General features: G+C 35.2%; 1 protein-coding gene across 21 annotated transcripts in view; it reads right to left on the bottom strand.

The window, feature by feature from the left end:
* The window catches only part of RBM26 (RNA binding motif protein 26), an 86461-nt gene that overhangs the window by 18365 nt on the left and 40704 nt on the right, over positions 1–27392 (bottom strand). For 8 of the 21 annotated variants that reach the window (XM_051850561.2, XM_008260084.4, XM_008260080.4 and 5 more), the window contains exons 11-20: positions 26943–27102; positions 23017–23181; positions 21334–21465; positions 20047–20118; positions 13000–13125; positions 12581–12655; positions 10182–10349; positions 7585–7689; positions 3406–3606; positions 593–679 (exon numbers count right to left, since the gene is read on the bottom strand). In XM_051850561.2, coding sequence (XP_051706521.1) covers positions 593–679; positions 3406–3606; positions 7585–7689; positions 10182–10349; positions 12581–12655; positions 13000–13125; positions 20047–20118; positions 21334–21465; positions 23017–23181; positions 26943–27102 — 1291 coding nt within the window. The remainder of the gene's footprint in view (positions 1–592; positions 680–3405; positions 3607–7584; positions 7690–10181; positions 10350–12580; positions 12656–12999; positions 13126–20046; positions 20119–21333; positions 21466–23016; positions 23182–26942; positions 27103–27392) is intronic. The other 13 variants (XM_008260079.4, XM_002712995.5, XM_070048396.1 and 10 more) reach the window with 4 other exon arrangements.

Raw genomic sequence — 27392 nt, 5'->3', positions numbered from 1 at the left:
ATCTTGTTGGGGGGTATGTTGAGCTACTGGAACTTCTCTACAGCCATCAGATAAGGATGGTTAAGGATGGACATCAAGATTAGTCAATTTTTACTTGTCCCTCAACACTCAAAGCAGATCTTGCTCTGCGCCAGTTGAAGAAAAGAATAATGGAAAGTGTGAAGACCCTATCTCCTATAAAAAGAAAGAAAAGGAAATTTTTGGTCTCAAGACAATATAATTTGCCACTGAACTTGGCAAATGACCATATATGTTCTAATTATATATTATATATAGACTTGCCTAACTGCATTAGGCCATTCCTATTTCATAGACTCTACCTATTATTGAAACATAATTACTCAGTAAGTAAAAAAAAAATTAGTCTAAAGGAAAAAAATGGAAGGAAGAATGTAAGAAGGAAGGACAGAGGGAGGATTGTGGATAGAAAGGGAAAAAGGGTAGTACGGTTAGCTTAGAATTGTATCTATGAAATACACGAGATCTGTCCTCTTTATATTAATAAAAATTATCTAAAATTAGTCTATATTAAAACTTAAAAGCAGTGTTTATACATTTAAATTTGAATTTTTGATAAGTTTTTAATACTTACTACTTCAGCGTCTACTCTTGTCTTGAATGTAATTACTGCATGAAGTGAAGAGTCATCAATCTGACAATCTTCAATTTCACCATATTGCTTTAAATTAAAAAAAAGTATTTCCCCCAAATAAATATTTTGAAATATCCAAAAAAAATCCTAATGGCATTTAAAACATTAAATACTAATAAATATAACAGAGAATATGTAACAATTCATACTGGTTAACAGAAAAGAATGGTTAAAAATTCATTTTAGTACTTTATAAGAAAAAGGAGTGGTCCTACCTTTCAATATTACTTATAATTCTATACTTTCAAGAATTAGTAAAACTTACATTCTATTGAAATATTTTTTAAATGAAGGAAACAATGGTCAAAGCCTGAATTTCTTCTTATATTCATCAGTCCAATCTCAGGATATCAAATTCTTAGATTATTTTATGAGTTTTTAGTATCATTTCAATAAATTGGAAAAAGATTCAGAAAATTTAAATAACTTTCCCAAAATAATAATAATAATAATACCAAGATGAGAGTCCAGATTTTCTGATTTGAAAGGTTGACATTCTAACTGTGCCATATGCTCCACTACACAATATACTATTTTAAGGGTATTTAAAAGCTAATCACATTACATTAGGACTGTTTTTGGTGTGGACTTTTTTTTTTCATGTATAGGAAGACTTTTCTATATGACCAAATAAAATTCTAGTCCTTTATATATAATTAGTATGTTCCTTTTTACCCCAAAATAAAATCACATCCATAATCTCATTAAATATATATACAATACAGAGAAAATTTATATAAAAAGAACTCTCTAAAGACACCCAGATCTCAACTCTGCCAATTAATATTAGCTATGTAAACTTGAACAAGTTACTTCAATCTCTTGTTTCATTTTCCTCATCTATAAAATAATGGGCATAATAAAGGAACCTACCTCATATGATTATGCAAACTACTCACAATAAGTTATTATAAAGTACTCATAACTATACCTGCCACAAAATAAGGGCTCCACAAGTTTTGGCTGTTATCTTTTATTACTACTAATCCCAGTGGGTAACTTAAGGAAAACATTTTGTTCATCCCAATGTTTATAGTCAATTTTGAAATGTGAATTATCACTGCTGACTTCTGAGTGGAGTTTGACTCTCTAGGCGCATGTAAGAATTTTCTTCTCTGAATATTTTTCAAATCAAAACCATATTAGGGGTTGGAATTTGGCAGTTATTAAATCACCACTTGGGACACCAGCATCCCTTCTTGGATTGCCTGCTTTGAGTCCCAGCTCCCCTGTTTCCAGTCCAGCTTCCTGTTTCCACACACCCCAGGAGGCAACAGATGATGGCTCAAGTGCTTGGGTTCCTGCCATCACGTGGAAATCCCAGATTGATTCCAGGTTCCCAGTTTTAGTCTGGCTGTTTCAGGCATTTGGTGAGCGAACTGTTTTGTGGAAGATCTATTTGTCTTTCAAGTAAAATAAATTAAAAAGAAAAATTTTTAAATCTTAGTCTCACCAAACCACAATCATAGCAAACTCACCTTGCTTGTTTGCATTATTTTAGCAGATTTATTTCTAGTTTCCTGATTAGCTTCACAAGACACTTAAGTTACCTGGATCTCTTTTTCTCTGTGGAAGCGTATGAAAGTGGGATGCATTGCAGGAAAGAGCTGGGCTATATTATCTCAAACTTTTCTAGCTCCTTCCTTTTTCCCTCTGAGTCCACTAAGCACAGGACTTCCTAGATTCCTCATCCTTAAATATTAATCATTTTAGTTATTTCTTAAATCATTTCTTTCAATACCTCTTTATGTCCTGACAGAGTTGTAAGCCTTTCTACAGTTAAATCTGACTTTTCACAAGCCTAAATTTTTTGTGTACCTATCTACAAAAGCTTACCTATACTTTAAGATCTAACCTCCAGTTTTATTACCTCATTAAATTTCCTCTATTATTTCTTCCATCGTATGCCATTATAAAAGTTACTTCCCTAAGTTAATAAAGTACTTATAGTGTTTAATAAATTTAAGTTGATTGCAAATTATCTTCATAGTTTACTTTAACTGGTTTTGTGAAACCAATATATGTAAAAACCTTCAGGATAAAAAACTGATTATTTCCTTCATCTCTCTGGAGCAATTACCGTAATGCTGAGGGTAAAACTGATGCTTAGTAACTAATCTTTGGGATACCACTAAGAATCACAACTTTTAAGTCAAAAGGGCCTGTAGGCAGGTGTAATCTTCTTCATTCTGCAGATGAATCTAATGAATCCCAGAAAGTACAAATTAAATAATAGATTAGCAGTGACTAGAATGCCATTCTCCTTTCTTACAGATAAATTGATTATAAGTAGATAGACTCCTTAATTAAGCCCTGACACTGCTTATAAGGCAACTTCAAGATCTCATATCAAAATTTTATCTTATTTTCAATCTGGGTCAGCTAGATCAAGACCACAGTATCAACAAATAAATTCCACTTTAACATAAAAAAAAAATGAAAGGTAACATGTTAACTATCTCCTTAAAAATAAATATGAAATAAAACTAACTAAAGGAATTTCCTCTCTGAAATATTAAAGTTTAAGTCATTCATTTCACAGTATTTTAAAAGCCAACTAAGTGTAAGAGTTGTGACATTTTTTCCAGAAAATTAAATTAAAATTAATAAAGATTATCATAGATTAATCAAACCCTTTGTTCAGATTACTGAGTTTAAATTACTCATGTCTTTTTCATAATTTCCTCTTTAATCATATCTATTATCCTCAATGATGATCATCAGTATTTGTTTGTTGGGTAGTAAGAAAGTACCGCAAAATGAGGAAGAAGATCTTCTCTATCACTCTCTGTAAATGCAGAAATCTCCAATGCCCTGGGACGGTGATCCACCACAGCATGACCAGGCACACCTCGCCCTCGACCTCGACCCCTGCCTCGGCCATGAGCTGTACCTCGACCTCTTGAATGTATTCCTCTACCCCGACCAGATGAAAGAATCCCTCGTTTTGCAGCCTAAAAGAGATCAGATACACAGGTTAACAATTCTGGATTTTCAGGCTGAATATCTCTTTATATAAAATACTGAGTCCAAAAATAACTCAGATTTTAGCTTTTCAGATTTTGTAGTATTTGTACAGTTTCCCAGCTGAGCATCTCTAACCACAAAATTCAAATCTTTGGAGTATTTTGAATTAGAAAATGTCAACCTATACTAACAGAAGCAAAGTGTTATACTCTGGCAGAGGTGTCAAAATTTTAAGCAATATGTCATCATATTCAAATAATACCATATAAAAGGATCAAATAGGGGCCAGCATTGTGGCGCAGCAGTTAAGCTGCCTCCTGTAACACAAGCACCCTACCTGAGTACCAGTTTGGGTCATGGCTGTTCCACTTCCAATCCAGCTCTTTGCTAATGCACCCAGGAGGGCAGCAGAGGATGGCCCAACTGCCTGGGTCCTTGCCACCTCCATGGGAACCCAGACTGAATTCCAGACTCCCAGATTTGGTCTGGCTTAGCCCCAGCCACTGCAGCCATTTGGGGAGTGAAGTAACAAATGGAAGATCAATTTCCATCTCTCCCTCTCTTACGTGTAACTCTTTCAAGTAAATAAATAAATAAATATTAAAATAAAAAAGATCAAATTATATAAGCCACAGTTTTAGTCTTGAAAATCAAAGCAATTTTAGGCAGCTAATGAATTCAGACAAAATTTTTAACATTAAAATTCTGAAATTATTAAAAGCACCTTTCTCTTGTTCTAAGTTCTTGTTCTCTAAATCATCAGGGTATATTACAAGATGATCAGTGACTTTAGATTTATAAATAATATACAATATTAAATATAATTACAGAAGTAAATATACAGATACATAATACCTACACATAATAAACCTACTTTGCCAGTTTTGATGTTCAAATATAATGTTTCTCTTTCTTTGCCTGTTGATTCACAGTACTCTTAAATTCATCATTTTAATCATTTATTACTAACATGATTATGAGACCAATGTAGCATACTATTTTATATGATATGAATATGAAAAGTATGAATAGTGTACCATTCCTTTAAACCACAAATATTTATTGAACACTTCCTGTTTAAATTCTTACCCTCATGAAACTCAAATCTTAGAGGGGTAAAGAAACATTAAACAAGTTACTTAATTATATCAATGAGAAATTACTCAAAAAGCAAATGACTTACTTTAAAATAATGTAAAGATATGAACAGGACAGAACTTCAAAGATGTGCAGTGAACTAAACCACCCTGAAGGTGTTTTTATCTGGTTTAGTCTCTGCTTTATTTCCAACACCTACAATAGTACTTAAGCTACTGTTGAATAAGGTTGAACTTAGTATTTGCTCAACAAATCAATGAAGAAACAACAAAAAAGCCTAGAGTAAGAACAATGGAATCAAGGTTAAAAAGGATATGGTTTTACAAATACTGAATAAAACTCAGTGCAACTGGACAGATGAGGATGGAGAGACAAATTCAAATCATGCACACATGGGGCTGGCGCTGTGGCACACTGGGTTAACGCCCTGGCCTAAAGCGCCGGCATCCGATATGGGCCCCGGTTAGAGTCCCGGCTGCTCCACTTCTGATCCAGCTCTCTGCTGTGGCCTGGGAAAGGAGTAGAAGATGGCCCAAGTCCTTGGGCCCCTGCACCCACGTGGGAGACCCGGAGGAAGCTCCTGGCTCCTGGTTTCAGATCTGCGCAGCTGCAGCCATTGCGGCCAATTGGGGAGTGAACCATTGGATGGAAGACCTCTCTCTCTCTCTGACTTTCAAATAAATAAATAAATCTTTAAAAAAAATCATGCACATAACTTAAAGGATTTTGACTTTTATCCCAATAGCCATGGACTTTAGGAGTAAGTAATGAGAATAATTTTGAACATGTTGACTGTTTAAGATGTTTAGATTTACAAGTGGAAATGTCAAGCTGGCACAACAGTTGAATCTCTACTACTATTTTAGTTTCTTATCTCAAAACAGTTAATCTTAACATTAGCTAAAATAATGATCTGAAATCCAAATAACAAGGCTAAGTGAAAGAAATGTCTAATTGCACCCTTTCCTTCAGTGTTCATATCTAGTTAATTAACAAGTTTTACCTAATTCTTTTTTCTTTTTTCTTTTTGAAAAGTTAAAAAGAGGCCAGGCACAGAAATACAAATACTGTATGACTTCACTTAAATGTGGAATCTAAAAAACTGAACTCATAGAAGCAGAGAATAAAATAGTAGTTATCAGGGTTGTGGGTATGAAGCATGGTATGTTGGTCAAAAGAGAGTTTCAGTTAGATGGAAATTCTGGACATCTATTGTACAGCATGGTGAAAATATTTAATAATAACATACTATATACTTGAAAATTGCTAGTAGGGATCTAAATCTTCTATTTTCATAAAAAATTAAGTATGGGAGGAGATGGTCATGTTAATTTGATATGATAATATGTCTGAGTATACGCACATACACACAAATTTCTGTACAGACATCCCCAACTTTTTACGTCAAGTAAAAAATAAACTATGAAAAAATCTAAATAATACACTTAAAGGCTCATAATAGAGCAGCATACATAAAAGTACACTCAGGAATATTCATCTCAAAATATTCCTTGAAAATAAAAGTTCATGGACAAAAAAGTTTGAGCAACACTTAATACATATTTTTGGAGATTCACAAATTAAAAGCCTCTTCAAAAACCTATAGTCAAAAAGGATGTTTAATATAACCCTTACCAAATTTACTCGACCTCAAAACCTTTTTTCACCACATCTGTTAACAACTAACAGAATTATTGTGATGAATGAATACACTCATTACTGGTACACACTAAGATTAACTGCAAAATAAATAAGCTATCATAAAAGAAAAAGTTATTCAATGTTTAGTTATATCAGAAGAAAGGAGTCAAATTAGTAAAGAATTTTGGTACCACTATTATTTATTTACTAAAATTATGGACATGAATTTTGAAAATGGTTTTTTAAAGTAGCACCAACACTAGCATAAAACCTCCAAAAAGGGAAAAACACAATTTCTGCATTAACAAAGAAGAAATCTTTTCCAAAACCTATTGTCTTGGGGAGAATACATATGCAATTCCATCTAGTTCTCAAAGAATGCAAATTTTTGCAGGTTTAAGACAATATCCTATGGCTTCTTAAGACTTTCAGGCAAAATAGGGCCTTAAGACAAGTCTGGTCACTGCTAAATGTCAAGTCTTTAATATTTAGAAGGCAGTGCTCAACATAGATTTCTTCTATGCCAAAAAAAAAATTATTGTCAATAAATTTGAAGGAAAAAAACATTTTCAGGCTAAATAAGATACAAAACATTAAAATCATTGTGTCAAACAATGGTTAAATGCAGACATGTACCAAGTATAGTAATGACATTAATGTCTATTCTATATTCAAAATATAACTAATTTTTAACCATCTTTTTGCTAATTATTAAAAATTGTCATTTCATATAATAGGACATAGGTTTCTTATATAAATAACCATCTAACAAAATTAAGTTTATTTTCTTTTATAAACACCCACAGCACCATCTATAGGCAAAACTTAAGCTAGCATGTTTTTCAATACAGTTCTAACACTGAAAGTCTTATTCTTAAAGCAACTTAATATGCCTGTATAGACAAATATATATATATATATGCATCTCCCTAAGAATACCTGAAAAGTCTAATAGTTTTCAATCCCAGGAAGAATATACTAAAAATAGAAAGGAAAAAAAATCCACTAGAAATGGAGGGGCTAATGGAAGTTTATAGTAGAATTCACGTTAAATGAGATTTTCCTCCCTTAACTCTGAAAAATTTAACCACCTTCCTTTATCAACATCCCTATATGAATACCAATCAGCAATTGTTGACTAAAATGAAGAGAACATATTTTCAAATTAACCACTACAACTATATCTGCTCCTTTTAAGTATATTGTATATATGTAATGAAACATACTTCCAGCTGTAATTCTGTATATTTCCTCCTAAGTTCAGTGACTTCTTCTCCAGCTTGCATCTTCTTATATAAATCCAGTTCTGTGTCAAGCAATTCTTTTTGCATCTAAAAAAGAGTGATGAATTAGTATTCTTGGCGACAATAATCAATATTCCATATTTCTGTCAAACTTTTTATAAGGAACTTTTAAACATTCCCATTTAATACATATACATATATATTTAATCCCCAATATTACAGCACTCTAGTTTAAGCCATCAACTCTCTGATTCATAGTATTGTAACAGCCTCTTAACTTGCTACTACTTCTACTGATTTTCCCATAATTCATTTTGAGTACAGTAGCCACAGTGAGATTTCTATGTGATGATATGGAATAATTTTCACAGAAAAACTATGAGAAGAAAATGGGGTGGGGGGCAACCACAAAAAATGCAAGGTTCTAACAAGCTATATATGTATGTATGTTTATGTGTGTGTGTGTGTATTTTAGGTAGGAAAAAATACTTACACACAAATTGACATATGTACATATATCTATAAAAAGAATCATTAGAAGGATCAACCAACAATTAATAATACTGGTTACCAATAAGGGATGGTTAGGGATAGAGTATCAGAGATCAAAGGGGAAAGGTCTTCAACCATGCATGTTTTTTATATAGTGACTTTTGAACCATGTTAATGTCATAGTTATACAACAAAACAGCATTAAATCAAGAAGCATTGGGGTCATAGGAAGGGGAATCCAAAACTGAATACAAACAGAAAGAGACTTAACTTTATAAATTGATAACATACATACACCAAATGAATTAAAAAAGTACTCCTAGGGCCGATGCTGTGGCGTGGCAGGTTAAGCCTCCACGTGCTGGCTGAATAACTTTGGTTCCAGCTCCCTGCTTGCTAATGAGCCTGGGAAAACAGCAGAAGATGGCCCAAGTGCTTGGGTCCCTGCACCCACATGGGAGACCAGGAAGAAGCTCATGGCTCCTGACTTTGGCCTGGCGTAGCTTGTTGCAGCCATTTGGAGAGTGAACCAGTGGATGGAAGACTTCTTTCTCTCTGCCTCTGCCTCTCCCTAACTCTGCCTTTCAAATAAGTAAATAAGTCTTCAAAAAAAAGTAATCCTATAACAGAGTTCTGACTTTATATCCATAGTGGAATACAGATGTTTTGTTTGTAAAGAATGCAAAAAAATTTTGGTTTAGTTATTCTTTGTTCAGTCAGTTGTTGGAAATAGTATTGTTGCATCAATTTTAGAACTATCTTGAATGTATTACGAGACTATCTACGAATAATATTAAATTAATAGGTCCAACCTGTGCTTATGGAACCAGAAGATAAAACCCAAAATGAGAAAGAGGAACCATATGGTTTTCGATTAGAATTAATAATATTAATGATTTTATATATATACACTGGGTATAAATATTGTATAATCCTGCATTTTTTCTTTAATCACTTATTACAATCTGAAATCAACTTATTCACTTATCTTTACCTAATTAAGGCATCTATCTGAATTTTCCTTCCCAATCTATCTCTATTGCTGCCAGAATGTTACTTCTCTTTCATTAACCTTTAAATCACCAAGTACTTAAGTTCAAAGGCAGGTGCTGTGGCATAACAGGTAAAGCCGCCAACTGCAGCACCATCATCCCATATGGGCATTGGTATGAGACCCAGCTACTTCACTTCCAATCCAGCTCTTTGCTATTGCCTGAGAAAGCAGTAGAAATGGCCCAAGTCCTTGAGCACCTGCACCCATGTGGGAGACCCAGAAGAAGCTCCTGGCTTCAGATTGGCCCTGCTCTGGCTATTGTGGCCATTTGGGCAGTGAACCAGCAGGTGGAAGACCTCTCTCCCTCTCTGCCTCTGCTTCTCTGTAACTCTGCCTTTCAAATTGTCGCTCCCCCTCTTCGTGGAGGAGCAACACTGAACCCTGCGCTGTTCTTTCGTCTGCTCGGCCCTCCCCGGGTTTGCTGCTGGTTCTTCCCGGGTTGGCTACTGTCCCTTCCACCTCCGTGGAAGGGCGGTTCCCCCGCCACATTCCCCACTTCCGCAGGGGAGCGGCACACCGCCGGCCGGCTCTCTCGGGGGCTGCACAGGTGTTCCTCCAGATAGATGTTCCCCTTAGATGTTCCCCTTAGATGTTCCTGGTGCATGCCGTCTCTCTCCTCCTTTATAGTCCTCCTCCGCCAATCCTAACTAGGCTGCCCACACGCCGAGTACGCTGCTCTCCTCCAATCAGGAGCAAGTCCTACAGTTTATTAGCTGAACTGGAGGCAGCTGTGTAGAAACTGTTTTCTCCTCTCCCAGCGCCATATTGTGGGAGAGCAGATGCATAGAATAAGTCTTAATTCCAGTAACAGTCTAGTCCGGGTTGCTCCCCACACAAATAAATAAACAAAATAAATCTTTATAAGACTAGTAGAGTTTACTTGTTTGTACTTATTTATCAATGACAGAGGAAAACAGTAAATATAAGGGTCAGATTTTTAACAAAGGTTATTACCTGAAAAAAAAACTGAATCCTAAAAATTTAATGTTTAATATTATCTACCAAGTAGAAATATGGACATAAATTAAAATACCTGAGTCTTGGTTTTTATACTTTTTGGAAGACAGCGTCCAGGAGAAGCAGCTTTGACCTCATCTTTCAACTTGGTGATATTTTTTGTCAAAACCTCCAAAGTTTTCATGATTTCTGCTTTATCTTCAGATTTCATTGTTTTGTTTTTCTCCAGTTTGGAAATTAACATCTGTGGAATTTTTAAAAACAGAAAAAATCTGAACATACTCCTACTATTAACAAAGTGAACACAGTAAGTATATATAAAAGTAAATAATACCATTCTTAGTTTATATATTCACAACAATGCTAACAACTATTAAATATTTAAAGGTAGTACGGGGGCTGGTGCTGTGGAGCAGCGGGTTAACACCCTGGCCTGAAGCGCTGGCATCCCATATGGGTGCCGGTTCGAGTCCTAGCTGCCCCTCTTCCAATCCAGCTCTCTGCTATGGCCAGGGAAAACAGTAGAAGATGGCCCAAGTCCTCAGGCCCTTGCACCCACATGGGAGACCTGGAAGAAGCTCCTGGCTCCTGGCTTTGGATCAGCGCAGCTCCAACTGTTGCAGCCAATTGGGGGTGAACCAGAGGACAGAAGACCTTGCTCTCTCTCTGCCTCTCCTCTCTCTGTATAACTCTGACTTTCAAATAAATAAATAAATCTTTAAAATAAAAAATAAAAAAAAGGTAGTAGGACAGCAGACTTGGTGATACTAACTATACTCAATTCAAGTGTTACTCTTGTTTTTTATGAAGAATTATATTGCTATTTGGAACTCTCAAAATTAGCTCAAATCACACAACCAGCAGAAATTCAATTCAATTCCTGAAAAGCTGTCAATATGAAATGTCAAAAATTTTCCTTTTTAAAGTAGTACAAGATGGCCCAAGTCCTTGGACCCCTACACCCACATGGGAAATCCAGAAGAAGCCCCTGGCTCCTGGCTTCAGATTGGCACAGCTCCGGCCGTTGCGGCCATCTGGCGAGTGAACCAGCAGATAGAAGACCTCTCTGTTTCTCCTCTCTCTGTAACTGTTTTTCAAATAAATAAAATAAATCTTTAAAAAAAATTTTTTTCTTTTTTAATCTACTTGTTAATATTACTACCTCTAACTATTCCCATGCCAAATTTAGCATGCAACCCAGAATATGCAGGAGGAAAATTTTATAGACCGTATCACATAATCAAGTGTTAGAAAAACTGAATGCTTAATTACTTTATCATAGGTAACAATAACTGATATCCCCAACATGGATAGCAAGATAAGAAATATAAAATGGGCCAAAGAAACCATGTAATAAATAGTACAGGTTCTCTGAGTCAAGAAGACTTTGATTTTAGGTGTAAAGCTTTATTGATTTCTTATCAAGTGTATCCAAATTTGAATTTAAAAAGACATACATTTCAAATGGTTTCTATATTTTCAATCTTCTGAAATGTTACAGAGCTAACCTTCATTGCCAGACAAAAACTGACAATGACAACTTATCAATTAAATATCAAAAATTAGAGCAACAGTGTCCAAAAAAAATGTCAGTCACATAGATTATCCGTAAGTTTCCAGGAGCCACATTAAAAATAAACAAAATTTCATCATATATTTTATTTGACCAATATATCGAAGATTTTACAAATACCATGATTTTACTTTTTCTCTTCATCTTTAAAATCCAGTGTGTATGTTACACTTACATCTCGATTTGAACGAGACATATTCCATATACTTAGTTAGATGTGGCTACTGACTACTCTACTAAATAACACAGAACTAGAGGATATCAAGCAAGTAAAAAAAAAAGGTCATTGAGAAAAGGGTTCCATTTCATTATCTGCTGATTAAATTGCTATGCAGCAACAGCTGAATGACCACTATCTTATTTCCACTTCATGTTGATAACCACAGATCCATTTAAACTACATTCACCATTTAATACATGCTTTTCAACTTCAATACAAGGTTACCTCAAAAGTTCATGGACAATGAAACTAAAAGATAAATTTTTTTCTGTGAACTTAAGATCCCTCATTCGCATGAATTTCAAAACTTTTTTCCACCAAAATCAATTTACCTTTTTACTCCATTTTCCATGAACTTTTTGTAATAGCCTTGTACTTCAAACTAGCAGAAATTCAGTTCAATCCCTAAAAATTTGTCAATTTAAAATATCAATAATTTTACTTTCTAAACTATTTGTTGATATTGTTGCCTAAGTATTCTTACTCTAAATGTAGTCTGCAACCCAAACTGTATTTACATTGATAATAAAACACATTAGACTGATAATAAAATATCATTGATAAATATTTCATTTTATCAATTATAGTAAACCTGTTATCTCAGGACTATGCATATTTTCAGATTAAATTTACCACAAATTATGACATTTGTAAATATATTCTTCCAAATTTAATATTTTACCTTCTGTGTTTCAATGTGCTTTTCTAAAATTTCTTGTTTCCTTTTCCTTACATCTTGCTGAAGTTTCAGTGCCTCCTGGAGTCAGGGACAAAAAATACCATTGGCATATTACTAAGGATAAAAAAATTATTCAAGAGGAGCAGTATGATTCCAATTGTAGAAACATGACAACAAAAATTATTTGCAAACTTTTGCAATTTAGAGTTTAAATATGTATGTGTGTTTAAAAGAGCAATCAAGGGAAACTTTCAAAGAAAAAATTAAGTTATTTCTACACTATGAAAAATAAAGCTTCAGTGGCAACTAATGTACACATTTTTAGTCTTTTAGTCTTATTTATGATAAGTACTGAAGCAGCATTTGCACAAAGAAAAACTTCCTTATTTGCAAATTCTGTGCACTATACTCAGTGTTCTTACCTGTTTTTTTTTCTGTGCTTCATTATTATCAACTGCAGAAGTAGAAACAAGTAAGGATTTTTGTGCAGCCTTCAAAGCAGCCGGGTTATACACTGTTTTTGTTAGGCCAGTTGATGTAGATAACACCTATCAATACAAATTCAATTTCTTAGGAAAAAAAAAATCAATGATTTATGATTTCCTAAGTCCCATTTTCTATAAGCATGTCTCTAAACTCTAGCACATTGTACTAAATGCACTATATACATATAACTAAATTGCAACTGATGATTTGAAAGGCATAGAAAAGAGAAATAAGCTCTAATGTGAAAAAAGTTTAAATTACCAAATACCTACAGGAAAAAAGCAAAGACAAACATACAAAATGCCAAATCAAGAAAAAACATTACCATTGCTGTATCACTCAGAAAATATTAGTTGCTGAATACCTTACTGCTATTCAAAGTGACTAAAGCAAAAACTATACACAAAAACATGGCACAGGAAGAAATTGGGTGCTGTTGTCATCAAACAATCTATTCTATTTTGCAATCTGCAGTTCTAAAATAAATCCTGTTCTATTAATTCTCTAATTCTTTTCTAGCAATGTGCCTTTGCCTCAAGTGATCTTATCTCCTTAAACCTAGCTTGGGTTTAACATAACACAATCAAGACATCTATAAATCCCTATACATTTCACTCTTCGACCCTAAATCCATGTATAAAATTTTATTCCTTCAGCTATTAGATAAAATCCTAATAGCTATTTTTAGCTAGCATTAGCAACTTGGTAAAAAGGAGTTAGGTATATTAATTTATGTGTCTTTCTGTTCACTATTCAAGGACCTTGCAGTAAAGACCATACCTTTTTCCTTTTTGTGCTTCTTCCAGTACCTAAGTCTTGCTACATAAATAAATATGAGCAGAGATAAGATCAAGCACCTTTTTGTGGCTGTCTGCTCATCTATAAAATCAGGAAGCTCAAGGTGATGGTGTCTGAAATTCTTATAAAACCCCAAATTTCATACCACAAGGATAGGATTTTTTTTTTTTTTTTCGGCACAAAAGCCCAGCGCTCTATTTACAGCTATGGCTGGCACCTGCCCACCTGGCCAGCTGCCTGCAGGGAGGGGTAGGAGAGGGGGTCAGCCACATCGCAGGCGGGGGTGGGAATAAGGCAGGAAAAGACAGAAGGGAAAGGGGTGGGGGCAGAGAAACCAGAGGTGGAGAAATGAAGACTGGAGACAGCAGCAGAAAGGACCCTCCCTCCCCTAAGGATCCAAAGCTCAGCAGGAGGAGGTGGGGATAGGGGCGGGGCTTGCAGAGAGAGAGAGAGAGAGAGAGAGAGAGAGAGAGAGGGAGGGAGGGAAAGGAGACGCCTAGGGGTTGGGGAGGGGCAGTCCTGGTGGCCAAAACGGAACCAACCCCAATCCCGAATCCCCCCCACCCCCACCTGCCCAGCTCTGCCGCTTCCCTCTAGGCTGCCAGCACATCTGGTCTCCACAAATGCCACGCCCCCACACAAGCCCCCGCCCCCCCTCCACCCCACCCCTGGACCCAGGCCATCCCCACATGGTGGGGAAGTTTTCTTTAGGTTAGCATATTTGCAAGCCTGCCCCAGCTCCGCCCTCGCAGGGACCACTAGAAGGGCAGGTTGGCCATGCCGCCCGGCGCGCCGGGCGGTAGCCCATCTGGCTGTCCAGAGACACGCTGCGCTGCCGCAGGGGGTGGGACACCATGAGGTTCTGCTGGGGCGGGGGGCCCATGAGGGAGCCCTGCGGGGACAGCATGTGGGGAGGCTGGCTGTAGACCTCGCCCCCCAAGCCCCGTTGCTTCATCAGCATGAAATTCTGCTGGGCCATGAGGCCTTGTGGGGGGGACATGACTCCCTGGTGCAGGCCGTGGGGCACCATGCCCTGCTGAAGGATAGGAATTTTTGCTGTTGTCTCTGGTCATTGCTATATCTTAAGTTCATAAACAGTGCCAGGGCACATGAAAAAAATTTCAATAAACATTTTTTCACTAAAGTGAAATGACAGTAAGTTAAAAAGACAATCTTTCTTACACAAGGATCAATTTTTTAAAAAATGAAAGTTTAAAATAAAGCCCGGGGGGGGGGGGCGGTGCCGTGGCGAAGCAGCCCTGGCGAAGCAGGTGGAGCAGCCAGCCGCCTGTAGTGCTGGCATCCCATGTGGATGCTGGTTCGAGTCCTGGCTGTTCCACTTCTGATCCAGCTCTCCACTGTGGCTTGGGAAAGTACTGAAGAATGGCCCAAGTCCTTGGGTCCATGCACTCGCATGGGAGACCCAGAGGAGGTTCCTGGCTCTGGCCATTGCAGACATCTGGGGAGTGAGTCAGCGGATGGAAGACCTCTCTTTCTATCTCTAACTCTGCCTTTCAAATGAATAGACAAATCTTTTTTTAAAAAATAAAAGATTTTATAGGCTCCCTTTATTTCCTTCAAAAGAAAAGCAATTCTAAAATCCATGGAATAGCAACTGGTTTGTAGAAAAGCCAATGTATCCTTTCAGTGAGATCTACGAATGCTATAAAATATAAAAATTAAACATGAAACTGATTGTGTGAACACTGTAATTTTTCAGAGGCATAAACATTGTTTCTAAAGTCTTAAAGGAGTTTATAACCTAAAAAAGGATGAAATAACCACTCAAATGCAGAGTAATAATGAGAAAAATTGCACTTTTAGATAGTTAAATGTAAACATCTGGGTACATCATAGTAATAATCTAGAAGCCAACTCATACTCTTTCACCATGAAATTAATTAAGAAATTTATTTATTTGAAAAGCATAGAAGGAGACAGAGGGATAAACAGTTCCTGTTTGCTAGTTCATTCACCAAATATCTGCTACACCTGAGACTAAGCCAGATCAAGACCAGGAGCCAGGATCTCAATCCAGGTCTCCGACAAGGGTGACAGGGACCTACTTTCTTGAACCATCACCTGTTCCTTCCCAGGCTCTACTTTAACAAGAAACTGGAATGGGAAGCACAACTGGGTTTCATATCTAAGATACCCCTAAATAGGATGCGGGTGTCCCAACTGGTGTCTTAACCATGCGTTAATTTTTATTTCATTTAGAGACTGACTTTCTTAGAATAGTGATGAGTTGCCAAAGCACTAATTTCATGGTGAGCTAATTTCATGTTAGGCTAAGCCTCTGCCTGTGGTGCCAGCATCCCATAGGAATACTGGTTCAAGTCCTAGCTGCTCCTCTTCTAATCCTTTCTGCTTATGGACTGGGAAAGCAGAAGATGGCCCAAGTCCTTGTGTCACTACACCTGCATAGGAGACCCAGAGGAAGCTCCTGGCTCCTAGCTTCAGATCAGCACAACTCTGGCCATTGCGGCCATCTAGGGAGTGAACCAGCAGATGGAGGATCTCTTTCTCTCTGCCTCTCCTTCTCTCTGTGTAACTCTGACTTTCAAATAAATAAATATTTAAAACAAAAAAAAATTTAAAAATAAAAGTTCTTAAATAATACAAGATATGCACCTGATTTGATAATTTCCTTTCAATGATAGGGCCATTACCTAGCTAGGTATCACTAAAAATACAAAATGGTTGCATCATTAAAATATAGCATGAACAGATGTAATTTGTAGTACTACTTCAATGACCATTTTCTGTAACTCTAGAGAAAAATTTCTTTCATGCTATTTTACCATGTGAAATGTCAAACATTTTGTACATACTTTATAAGGGCAGAAACACAGAAAACAGACTCTGTTTCATAAAGCTGTGATCAAAAAAGATTTCTATTGTCAGATAAGTTGGAAACAATGAATATCCTAACCCCTCTCTCCAGGTTCAATGGTTATTATCAAAATAAAAGCACTAAGAACATTAGAAGTAAAAAATCCATGTAATTGGTTTAATTTAGTATTTCTCCAACTCCAATGAATAGGAAATATTCTTTTTCAAAGTATCTTTAACATCTGAAATTAAACTAAAGAGAGCTGGCTCAAAGTGAATGAAAGTATTGGCAAGAATGAGAAGATACTTTTATTCCTAGAAGCATTCCTATTCCATTTTTTTGTTGTTGTTGTTGTTTTGTTTTGTTTTGTTTTTTTTTTTTTGGTTTTTTTGTTTTTTGTTTTTGACAGGCAGAGTGGACAGTGAGAGAGAGAGACAGAGAGAAAGGTCTCCTATTCCATTGTTTTATCCAGGAACTTTCTTCTCTAAAAACAGAACTTCAGCTTAACATATTTAATTGAGCCTAAATCACAATGTCTATAAAACACAATATAATTTTATATAGCCATACTATAATAAAAGGCCACCAATTATAACCATAAACACCAGCAACTGTATGTAGTCTAATTTCAGATTGTTAAAATATAAAAATAAAATTATTAAAACAATGAATATAAATATTGCTCACTATGTAAATCTATTTGGTTATAGCTTTGGATAGTAAGAGTTTGAATAGCAAGAAAAATCTTTTTTGAAAAGATGAAAACCTATTAATAATACAACCAGTGGAGGGAAGCGACAAATCCAATAGAAAAGATGATGCTACAATTCCTTGGAACATATTCAAGGCATGGCAAGTTGCCTTTCCAAGCAACCATATCTCTGTATTTCCAAATGGGATTCTGCATGTTTCAGCAAAACAAACACTTTCACATAAACCTTATTTCCTATAAGAAAAATAACCCAGGTAACATCCTGAGACAGGTTGATACATTAGTAAATGAAAACTTAAAGTAGTAACAGTTATGAAAGGGAAAAAAAACATAAGAATCCTTTATCTGTGTATATAAGGTGGTAAAGTTTTTAGAAAAACTGTACTTTATGTAATGAAACAGCAAGTAACACTTGTTCTCTACTTATACTATGAAAGCTGCTAAATCAATAGCTGAAGTCGCTACACGATATATAGTGTTCTTTCAATTATACCACACAATTTCCTTTTCAAAAGTTCTGTGGTATAGCTGTTAACATTTCATCATGCAAAAAGATCAAAATTTTTAGACTGCAAAAACAGTAGGTGGGATATTCAAAAAGTTCAAAGAAAATGTATACTACAGAAAAATGCATGGATTTCAAAATTTTTTGCACCAAAAAAGTTTTAATTCCATTTTTCATGAACATTTTGAAGTTACCCCATTAGTAAAGTTAAACTATCAATTCCAAATTCATATCCATTTATTCCAAAGGTACTCAAAGCATCTTTAAAAATAAATAATAAAAGCAGCAAACATACTATTTTGTAAAAGTTATAATTAGAATAAACTTCAATTTTAGAATCCAAATCTTAACATAAACAGATCTTAAACATAATCGTATATTTAGATGTCTCCAGAACTGCTCAATAGTATACAAAGTATAGCGGATCTTTCAGTGCTTTAATTCCTGAACTACTATCAGAATATAAATCTAATCAAAATAAATATCTGATATGGCTACAATCAGTAGCACAGACTAAATCACACAGAATCAGAGGGGGCCATCATATGGAAAAATTTGGTGGTTTCATGGGAGATGATAAGAGATTTTCAACTGTTATAGAATGGTTAGAGCTGTTAGGCAGACAAAAGGGGAGAGGGGGCAAAAAAGGTGGGGTGGGGAAGGAAAGGGCACGAGGGACATTAAGCAGAAAAGTACTTGCTAAGGTAAAAAGGAAAGACTAGAGCAAAAGCAACAGAACCAGAATAATTGAGGAATTGATGAGTTGTGAATCAAGCAAAGTAATTTAGCTGAGAAATTAAAAGCTTCTACAATGAACTATATTTAAAGTAAACTTTAGAATAGGATGGCAATAGTATAATTAGAGGAGGGGAATTTCAGGATGCCAGCTAAGACACTGCATCCAAAGGCCAGTGACCTGAAGGTGATAGAGAAAAAGAAGTGGACTACAAACAAATAAATAATGATTATACAGCTTAGAAAGTAGTCATATCACTTTCTGAGCTGGTAGTTAGAAGTTAATTTTTATGGGACATAATGAATTCATTTTAGGCATGTTATGCCTGAAGTCAATGCCGAGATGCCCAAAGGAGAGTTTGATGGACAGAATAAGATTCAGATTTGAATTCCTAGAATTGCCAGGTTAACACAGTAAGTAAGGAAAATAATATACTAAAGAACAAATGAAGACAGCAGGTCAGCTATCTCACTGGATCTTTTGTTCATCTGTGAAGTCAATTTCTATTGTAATCTTCAGAATGGTTAGGAGCTGTGGACTAGAAACAGGAGACCCAGATTCTAGTTCTAGCTTAGTAATGCACAATGTATAGTGTAACTCATAAGACTACTTGGGTCCTGCTTTCCTTTAAGTAAATATGTAGAATTGAGGGAGATTTTCTAATTCTAACATTCTGTAATTCCACATACCCCAATTAACACTAAAGATCATAGTATACACCAACACCCAAACAAACAAAAAAAGCACATCTACACAGAAAGAACATAAGACAGATCCATAAACGGTCTTAAAATAATCAGTATTTATGCCTTCAATCACTTAAAAAATGATTAAATATATTATCAGACTGTATCAACAGCAGTGTGAGATTATAAACATTTATGTTATCCTTTCCAGTTTACAAAATATTTTTAAATTATTTACTCCTTATAAAACCCAGTGAGCAAGACAATTACCATCACCATTTTATAGATGAGTAAAAAGATTCAGAAAAGTAAAGAGCACTGCCCAACATCATGCAGTTAGTAAGTGAAAAGCCAGGGATCAAACTCAGGTAAAACTCCTCTAATTCATGGTCCTTTCTAACAGACTGTCAGAATTTTCAAATTAAAATGTACAATATCTCTAAAGAAAAGTAAATTAAAAAAAAAAAAAAAACAGAGAATGGAGCACATGAAAATACAGTGAGGCAAGTATTAAAATGCTGATGCAAAAATGTAAAAAAAGGTAAGCAAATATTTTTCTTTTTCAGCAAATGGAAAGCAAAAAGGTAGGAATAAGAGATACAGATACTATTAAGAAGCAAGTTTGGAACTATGAAAAAAAATTAAAAATTAAGATGCCACCTGAAAACATTTATGAAGCCAAGACAAACACATCATGCTATTCTTCTTACCTTTTCAGTTGCTGAAACAGATGACTTTGATACAAAACCCAACCTGTCCTTCACAGATAACTTAGTTACATTCTAAAAAAATTAAAATGGACATATTCAGTGTTTTCCCAAAAATATCTCTGTTGGGATTTTGAACATTCTGATTTTATTAATATATTCTGAGTCTAGGAATACTAATACTAATCACAGAAATGTGGGCCTTTTTTAAAAGAGACAGAAAATGTGTGTGGAAAAACAAAAATAAACAGTATGCAATATTACTCCAGCATGAAAAAGTATGATATAAAATAAGAGGTCTGAATCTGGTGTTTGTTGAAGTCCCTTCCACTGATAGAGAATCCTAAATTCTTAGGGTCCTATGTTAACAAGCAAAAAAATCTTCATTTTGAATAATAGATTTGAGTAATTAAAATAAATCCCTGCTTCTACAGCCTAAAAATAAAATGTCATTCTTTGCTAAAGTATGTTTGCTTTATACTCAAATACACTGTATTTGGTGATGTATAGGATATAAGGGTTTAGGATCTTTTTTTAGGATAACTTATCAATTTACATTCTGGATATTCTTATAAGATCTCAGCATCTTACTTCTTGGAAGACCATTTTAAAAAGGTGGCATCTATTAACTAAGTAAGATACTACATACTAATTATTTTACACAGCAAATGATGAACCATCTGGAGACAAAGGAAAGCTTTATTTCAGAGACTGAAAGTGTAGAAACAAGAACCTGTGTTCTTCCTATGTGGAAAGAAGTAGGGAGGAAGTGACATTTTGAGAAAAGAATCCCAGAATCAGAAATAAGTGATGCAAAGTTCTAACAAAGTTGCATTAAGTACTTAGAACAGCGTAATATCAAGCATGAGTAACCTGATGTTTTATGCCTTCCCATCCCAAAAGTTTTCATGTCAGTCTACTGCACAAGTATATCTGCAACAAAATTCTAATTAAGTAAAAAGATGATGGGAAAACAAGATTCAGTGTATTAAACTTCATTCTTCACCTAGTTTTGCTAAAATATATTTTTCCCACAAGGTAAAAAGAAATCTAACAAATATTAATTACAGCAAAGAATTTAAGACTCAAATACTTTAAGAAAAGTAGAAACTGAAAATGTTATGGCAATGGTAAAAAGAAAAAAATAATTGATAAGTGAGGTTCAAATATGTAAAGACCATCATATTTCTATCAAATTAATACAATTAACTATAATCAATCACCACAGAAAATTGGTTTACTGAGAATGTATAATATGTGACAAGAACAATAGTAAAACCTTCCATATACCTGAGGAAGTTCTGAACTGGCACTCTGGGCTTCTGCTGGTTCAACGGTACTTGAAGGTACTGGACCCAATCGCTCTTTGACTGACTGCTTCACAACAGGCAGAATGGGTTGCTGGACTAAAGGCTGCATGACCTCAGAACAACCAAAGAATTTCAAAACAAGCCAATTAGTTCAGGAACTAAACTAAACTTCTGGTATTTTGTAATAAATTATTCAAGTACAGAAACTTTTTAAAATGAAACTTATAGCTGAAACTGCCTTTCAATTTCGTTCACACAAGGATACATATTTTCTTTGAATAAAATCATTCATTTATAAAGAAAAAAATTTAAATCTACCCTTCATTATTTCAAACAATCAAAAAACAAAATTATCACAATAAACCTCTAGAAGGAATCAATCAATTGAACATTATATGGTAGTTCCTCTCTTATTCTTGGGAGATATATTCTAAAACCACTGGTGAATGTTTCAAACTTCATATAGTACTGGACTATGAACATATTATGCTTCACTCTTGCTATAAATCTTAGCAACTCTGGAATACAATTTTTTTCTATCCTTATTAAGAACTTCCACCTTGGGGCTGGCGTAGCAGGTAAAGCCACCACCTACAGTGCCAGCATCCTGTATGGGTGCCAGTTTGAGTCCTGGCTGCTCTATTTCCAATCTAGTCCCCTGCTATGGCCTGGGAAAGTGACAGAAGATGGCCCAAGTGCTTGGGCCCCTGCACCCACGTGGGAGACCAAGAAGAAGCTCCAGACTCCTGGCTTCAGATTGGCACAGCTCTGGTCATTGCAGCCATTTGAGGAGTGAACCAGTGGATGGACGACCTTTCCCTCTCTCTCTCTCTCTGCCTCTGCCTTTCTGTGACTCTGCCTTTCAAATAAATCAATGTTTAAAACAAAACAAAACAAAAACTTCCACATTTTCAATTAAAGGAAGCACCTGGGCTTCTTTTTGGTATATCCGAATTGCCAGTATCACTGCTCTTGCATGTTGAGGCCATATTAAGTAAAATAAGGGCTACTTGAACACAAGCATCATAATGAATCTGATAACCAAGATGGCTACTAAATCATTAATCAGCAGGTAGACTACATCATGTGGATAAGCTGTACAAAGGGATGATATACATCCTGAATGGGACACATCAGACCTTCTAAGAGTTCACTGTGATACTCAGAACAGCACACAATTTAAACCTTATGAACTGTTTATCTCTGGAATTTTTCATTTAGTATTTTTGGACCACCACTGACTGTAACTGAAACTGCAGAAATTGAAACTCTGGATAAAGGGGGATTATTGTATACTGACTGATTCAAGGAAGGAACAAAGAGAAGTGAAAGAGGAAAAAAGAATTTCCAGGATGAACCCACATTCTGAATTTCTGGAATGAATCTAAGTATAGCTACCACTTGCTGAATGTCTATGACTTGACAAGAACTGTTCCATATGTTAGCTTTACACACATCATCATGATTCTCTAAATAAAGAATTAACTTCACAATTAAATAAAAGGTTTAACTAGAGTAGTTAAATAACTTCCTCAAGTCTACAACATTAACAGTAGTAGAGACAGGGTCTAAACTCAAGTATACTTGATTTCAATGCCTCTGCTCTTAAACACTTTGCCAAGAGCTGTCTAAGTATGTAATTTCACATAAATTTCTCTCTTACCTTTGGGGAAGTAGTTTGTAACTGTTGAGTGCTTCCTTCTCTGTGCCAATAAACCTTAATAAAGCGATTATTTAACACTGCTTCTGTACTTGATATTGCTTTCTTTGCTTCTTCATACGTTGCAAATTGGATAAGGGCACCTTCAGGATCACCATTATAAGCAACCTAAGATTTAAATTATTAAGAAGAGTGAGTTTTCCAATGGAATCTGTTGCTTCCTTAAGTAAAACTGCTCAAGAAGTTAAATACTAGCACTTCCAGGAGGAGACAATCTTCATATTTCCTTCTATTGTGATAACTGTCACAGTTTACTTTAACTCCAGAAAGAAAAATAGTAACAGGATTGTTCACAGTACAAAAAAAGAGCCTTCTCTGTGTTAACAGTAGAGAATGCTGATAGCACATGTTACATACAAGAAGTTGAAACGTTCTCTTTTCACCCCTAATTTAATGCTAATTATGAAAAATGATACCTATCTGTCAATGAGTGACATGGCCAAGAATTACGTAGTCTGGAGAAGGCAGTAAGCTATTTTGGAAAGCGTTATCTTTAAATAAAAATTACAGAAAAATCCATTTGTACAATATCCTAGATTTGTAATTCTCACAATATTTGCAGAAGCACAAGAAAATTTAAGAACATACATAACAAAAGGATCAATCTTATTTGCCATATGAGGAAAGGAATTCAAGGAATATGATCCTACAGACACATACAACCAATAAATTATAAATCATGAGTTTTCCTATCAAATTTATTTTCAATAAAAAGAATGTTTTCAAAGTGTGGCACACCACTGGTGGTGTGCAGCGATACATAATAAAGACTGAGAGTACAGTCTGATTCAACTGCCTGGCTCAAACTTTGTCTGCTATTACCACATAAGCATGAATCAGTTATTTAACTTTTCTTGCCTCAGTTTCTTCTTCTGTAAATGAGAATAACAACAGTACTCATTTTGTCGTGTTATTTTGAGAATTAAATAATTCATGTAGAACACAGTAAATAGCAAATATTCAGTAACTATCATAAGGAGGATTTTAGGTAGCATTTCAGTAATTATACAATTATTAGAATGTAAAAACATCAAGTTGACCATCACGTTTAATTAATAAACAGGTAAAGGTGTTTTTTCAGTTGATTTTGAAAAACATATACTTCATAAATAATAATACAGGTAAATTTTTTTTTTTTTTTTGACAGGCAGAGTGGACAGTGAGAGAGAGAGAGACAGAGAGAAAGGTCTTCCTTTGCCGTTGGTTCACCCTCCAATGGCCACCGCGGCCGGCGCACCGCGCTGATCCGATGGCAGGAGCCAGGTGCTTATCCTGGTCTCCCATGGGGTGCAGGGCCCAAGCACTTGGGCCATCCTCCACTGCACTCCCTGGCCACAGCAGAGAGCTGGCCTGGAAGAGGGGCAACCGGGACAGAATCCGGCGCCCCAACCGGGACTAGAACCCGGTGTGCCAGCGCCACAAGGTGGAGGATTAGCCTAGTGAGCCATGGCGCCGGCAGTAAATGTGTTTTTTGTAATTGATTTTGAAAAACATATACTTTATAAATAATAATGCAGTTAGTATACAGATACAGCAAAAGGACCAATAAAGAGACGGTATCGACCTAATAATTAATGCAAACAGAAACAATAGTGAGATATTATATTTTGTACCTCAGCTTTGCAAGATTTTTTAAACTAACATCACCACCAGTATAATTGTGTGAGGAAAAGAATATTCTGAGAACTTTATTATGTCTAGATATAAATGTAGATCAAACTGAACACCCTCAAAAACATAGTCAGAGATTATTTAAGATTAAGGAATCAAAAGGTAAAATGTGTATTATGGGCCAATAAAAACCTGTGTAGGTAGACACAAAAATATGTAACAAAAAATCTAGAAGACACAGAAATTGAGATAACAATTTAATTGTATATGGGTAAGGAAATGTGTGGGACATCATGAGTTGAAGGAGAAATGATTCCTTTAAATTTTTTAGACACCCAAGGCCGGTACTGTGGCATAGTAGAATAAGCTACCACCTGCAACGTCAGAAGCCTATATGGGTGCCAGTTCAAGTCCCAGCTGCTACATTTCAGATCCAGCTCCCTGCTAATGTACTTGGAAAAGCAGCAGCAGATGTCTCAAGAGCTTGGATCCCTGAACCCACTTGGGAGACCTGGAAGAAGCTCCTGGCTCCTGGCTTCAGCCTGACCCAGCCCTAGCCGTTGCAGCTACCTGGAACCAGGAAGATCAGGAAGACCTCTCTCTCTGCCTCTCTCCCTCTCTGTAACTATGCCTTTCAAATAAATTAATAAAGAATAAAAACTTATACACTTCTATTGCTCTACTCAAAGAGAAGCTTCATTTTTTTTCCTTTATTACATTTATAATAGGACTCTCTAAATGGCAAGAAAACAAAATTTTCTAAAATACCAATTATAGCCTCTAAAATTTATAGATATTTTATCAGATTATAAAATTATTTTTGAAAACAAAAATACCATACAAACTATAATATTTTCAATACTTAAATATATCACATAATGTAAATTTAAATCACTAAAAAAACATCACAGGTTATATACAACCAAGCCAAGTCTAATTCTAGGGGAAGTCAAATATAAATTATACTGTAATTTATATTGAGTGATGTTCAAACAGAGTAAAGAAATATGTGTAAAATAATTACAGGGGCCAGCCTTGTGGTGCAGCAGTTTTAAGCTGGCACCTGTGACACCAGCATCCCTTACAAGCTCCAGTTCAAGTCTGGCCTGCTCCACTTCTTATTTAGCTCCCTGATAATATGCCTGGGATGTATAAGACCTGGATTGAGTTCCAGGCTCCTGGCTTCTGCCTGGTCCAGACTTAGCTGTTGTGTCCATTTGAGGAATGAACCAGTAGATGGAAAAGTATCTTTCTCTCTGTCTCCTCCTGTGTCACTCTTTGGGAAAAAAAAAAATCTTAAAAAAAAAAAAAAAAAACTTTATTAAAATCAATAATTACAGATTATATGGTACTTGGGACCTGAAAGTACCTAATAAATGCTTTCCCATTATAGAGGTGGTAAAAAGAAAGTCTGAAGTATAGTGTTGCAATGATATTGAAAAACCGAGAAATTAAAAACTAAAAAATAAGATTTACCTGTGTGATGATTTAACTTTGTAATTTACAACATTTATCATTTACAACAATCTCTATCAGGTAAAAAGTTTATAACATTATAATCAATCCAAAGTCCTGTCTTTTAAAAAAATCTTACTTAAAATCACACATTTTTATATCTGATCTTAGCCAAAAGGCCAAGAGCATTAAAATAACACATTTTCCTAAAAGGTAAAGTTTCATTTCAAGTCCAATTTTCCAAATGTATACTATTAACAAATTTCTGGCAAAACAGAAGAGTAATCCTCTCATCTTCATGTTTTTGCATTTGAGTTTGATATATTGCTGTAAAGGACTTTGGGGGGTGATATTAGATGTGGTAACTGTAATTTTATTGAAGCAACTGCATTGAAATTCACTTGGACATTCTCTCCATTATCAGATTCTATTCCCAACAAGTGTTCTATAAATCCAAATGGATTACCAGTGTGCTATAGACTTATGGAACAGCATTCTGTATTTGGTGTGCATTGAAAATAGTTTGCATAAGTTAGTCTTGGTTACCATTTAAAATATTTTTAAATGTTCCTTACATAAAAATTTATGTTGTATTTTTAAACTTTTAGGGGACTTTATCTATTTTTCTAAGCCAGTTAACTGTACTTTTTGAAAAAGTATTTTGTATCTACTTTTGTAACTTCATCAAAATAAAATATATTGAAGCAAAAAATAAAAAAAATAAAAAAATAAAAATTTCCCATAATATTCCTTACTATATTAAGTTCCCTTTTAAATAATTAAGTAGAGATAACAGCTCTCACCTGTAGGTTAACCAAGGTTCCAAATCGACTAAAATGTTCATTAAGTTTACTGATATTATTTAATTCTGGAGGAACTTTTCTAAGTTCAAGTTTGGTGTTCTCATTTCCAAACTGAACCTTCTTCTGGAAGCCTGGGCTGTTTGTTCTGTTAAAATTTGGCCTATAAACAAAAATCAAGTTAATTAATACATTTTTAAGTCTTAACCTCTACCAAGTACAAGGGAATAAAGTTTTACTTGCAAAATTAATATCAAGTTCAATTCTCCTCCCCTACAAAAAATGATAAAAGAAAATTTAAAATTTCTCTCAAAGAACAAAGTTTCCAAATTAGAAATAGTAACATCTTTCACAAAGTCAACTTACAAGGGTCCTGCCATGTCATTTTAACTTTCCATTTTTGATCTGCTCCTACTTAACATTCCTAGCAAAACAGGTTCTATTTCCCTATGT

The sequence above is a fragment of the Oryctolagus cuniculus genome, chromosome 9 (genome assembly GCF_964237555.1).
Source record: "Oryctolagus cuniculus chromosome 9, mOryCun1.1, whole genome shotgun sequence".
NCBI lineage: Eukaryota > Metazoa > Chordata > Mammalia > Lagomorpha > Leporidae > Oryctolagus > Oryctolagus cuniculus.
This window is presented reverse-complemented; position numbering and strand designations above follow the sequence as displayed.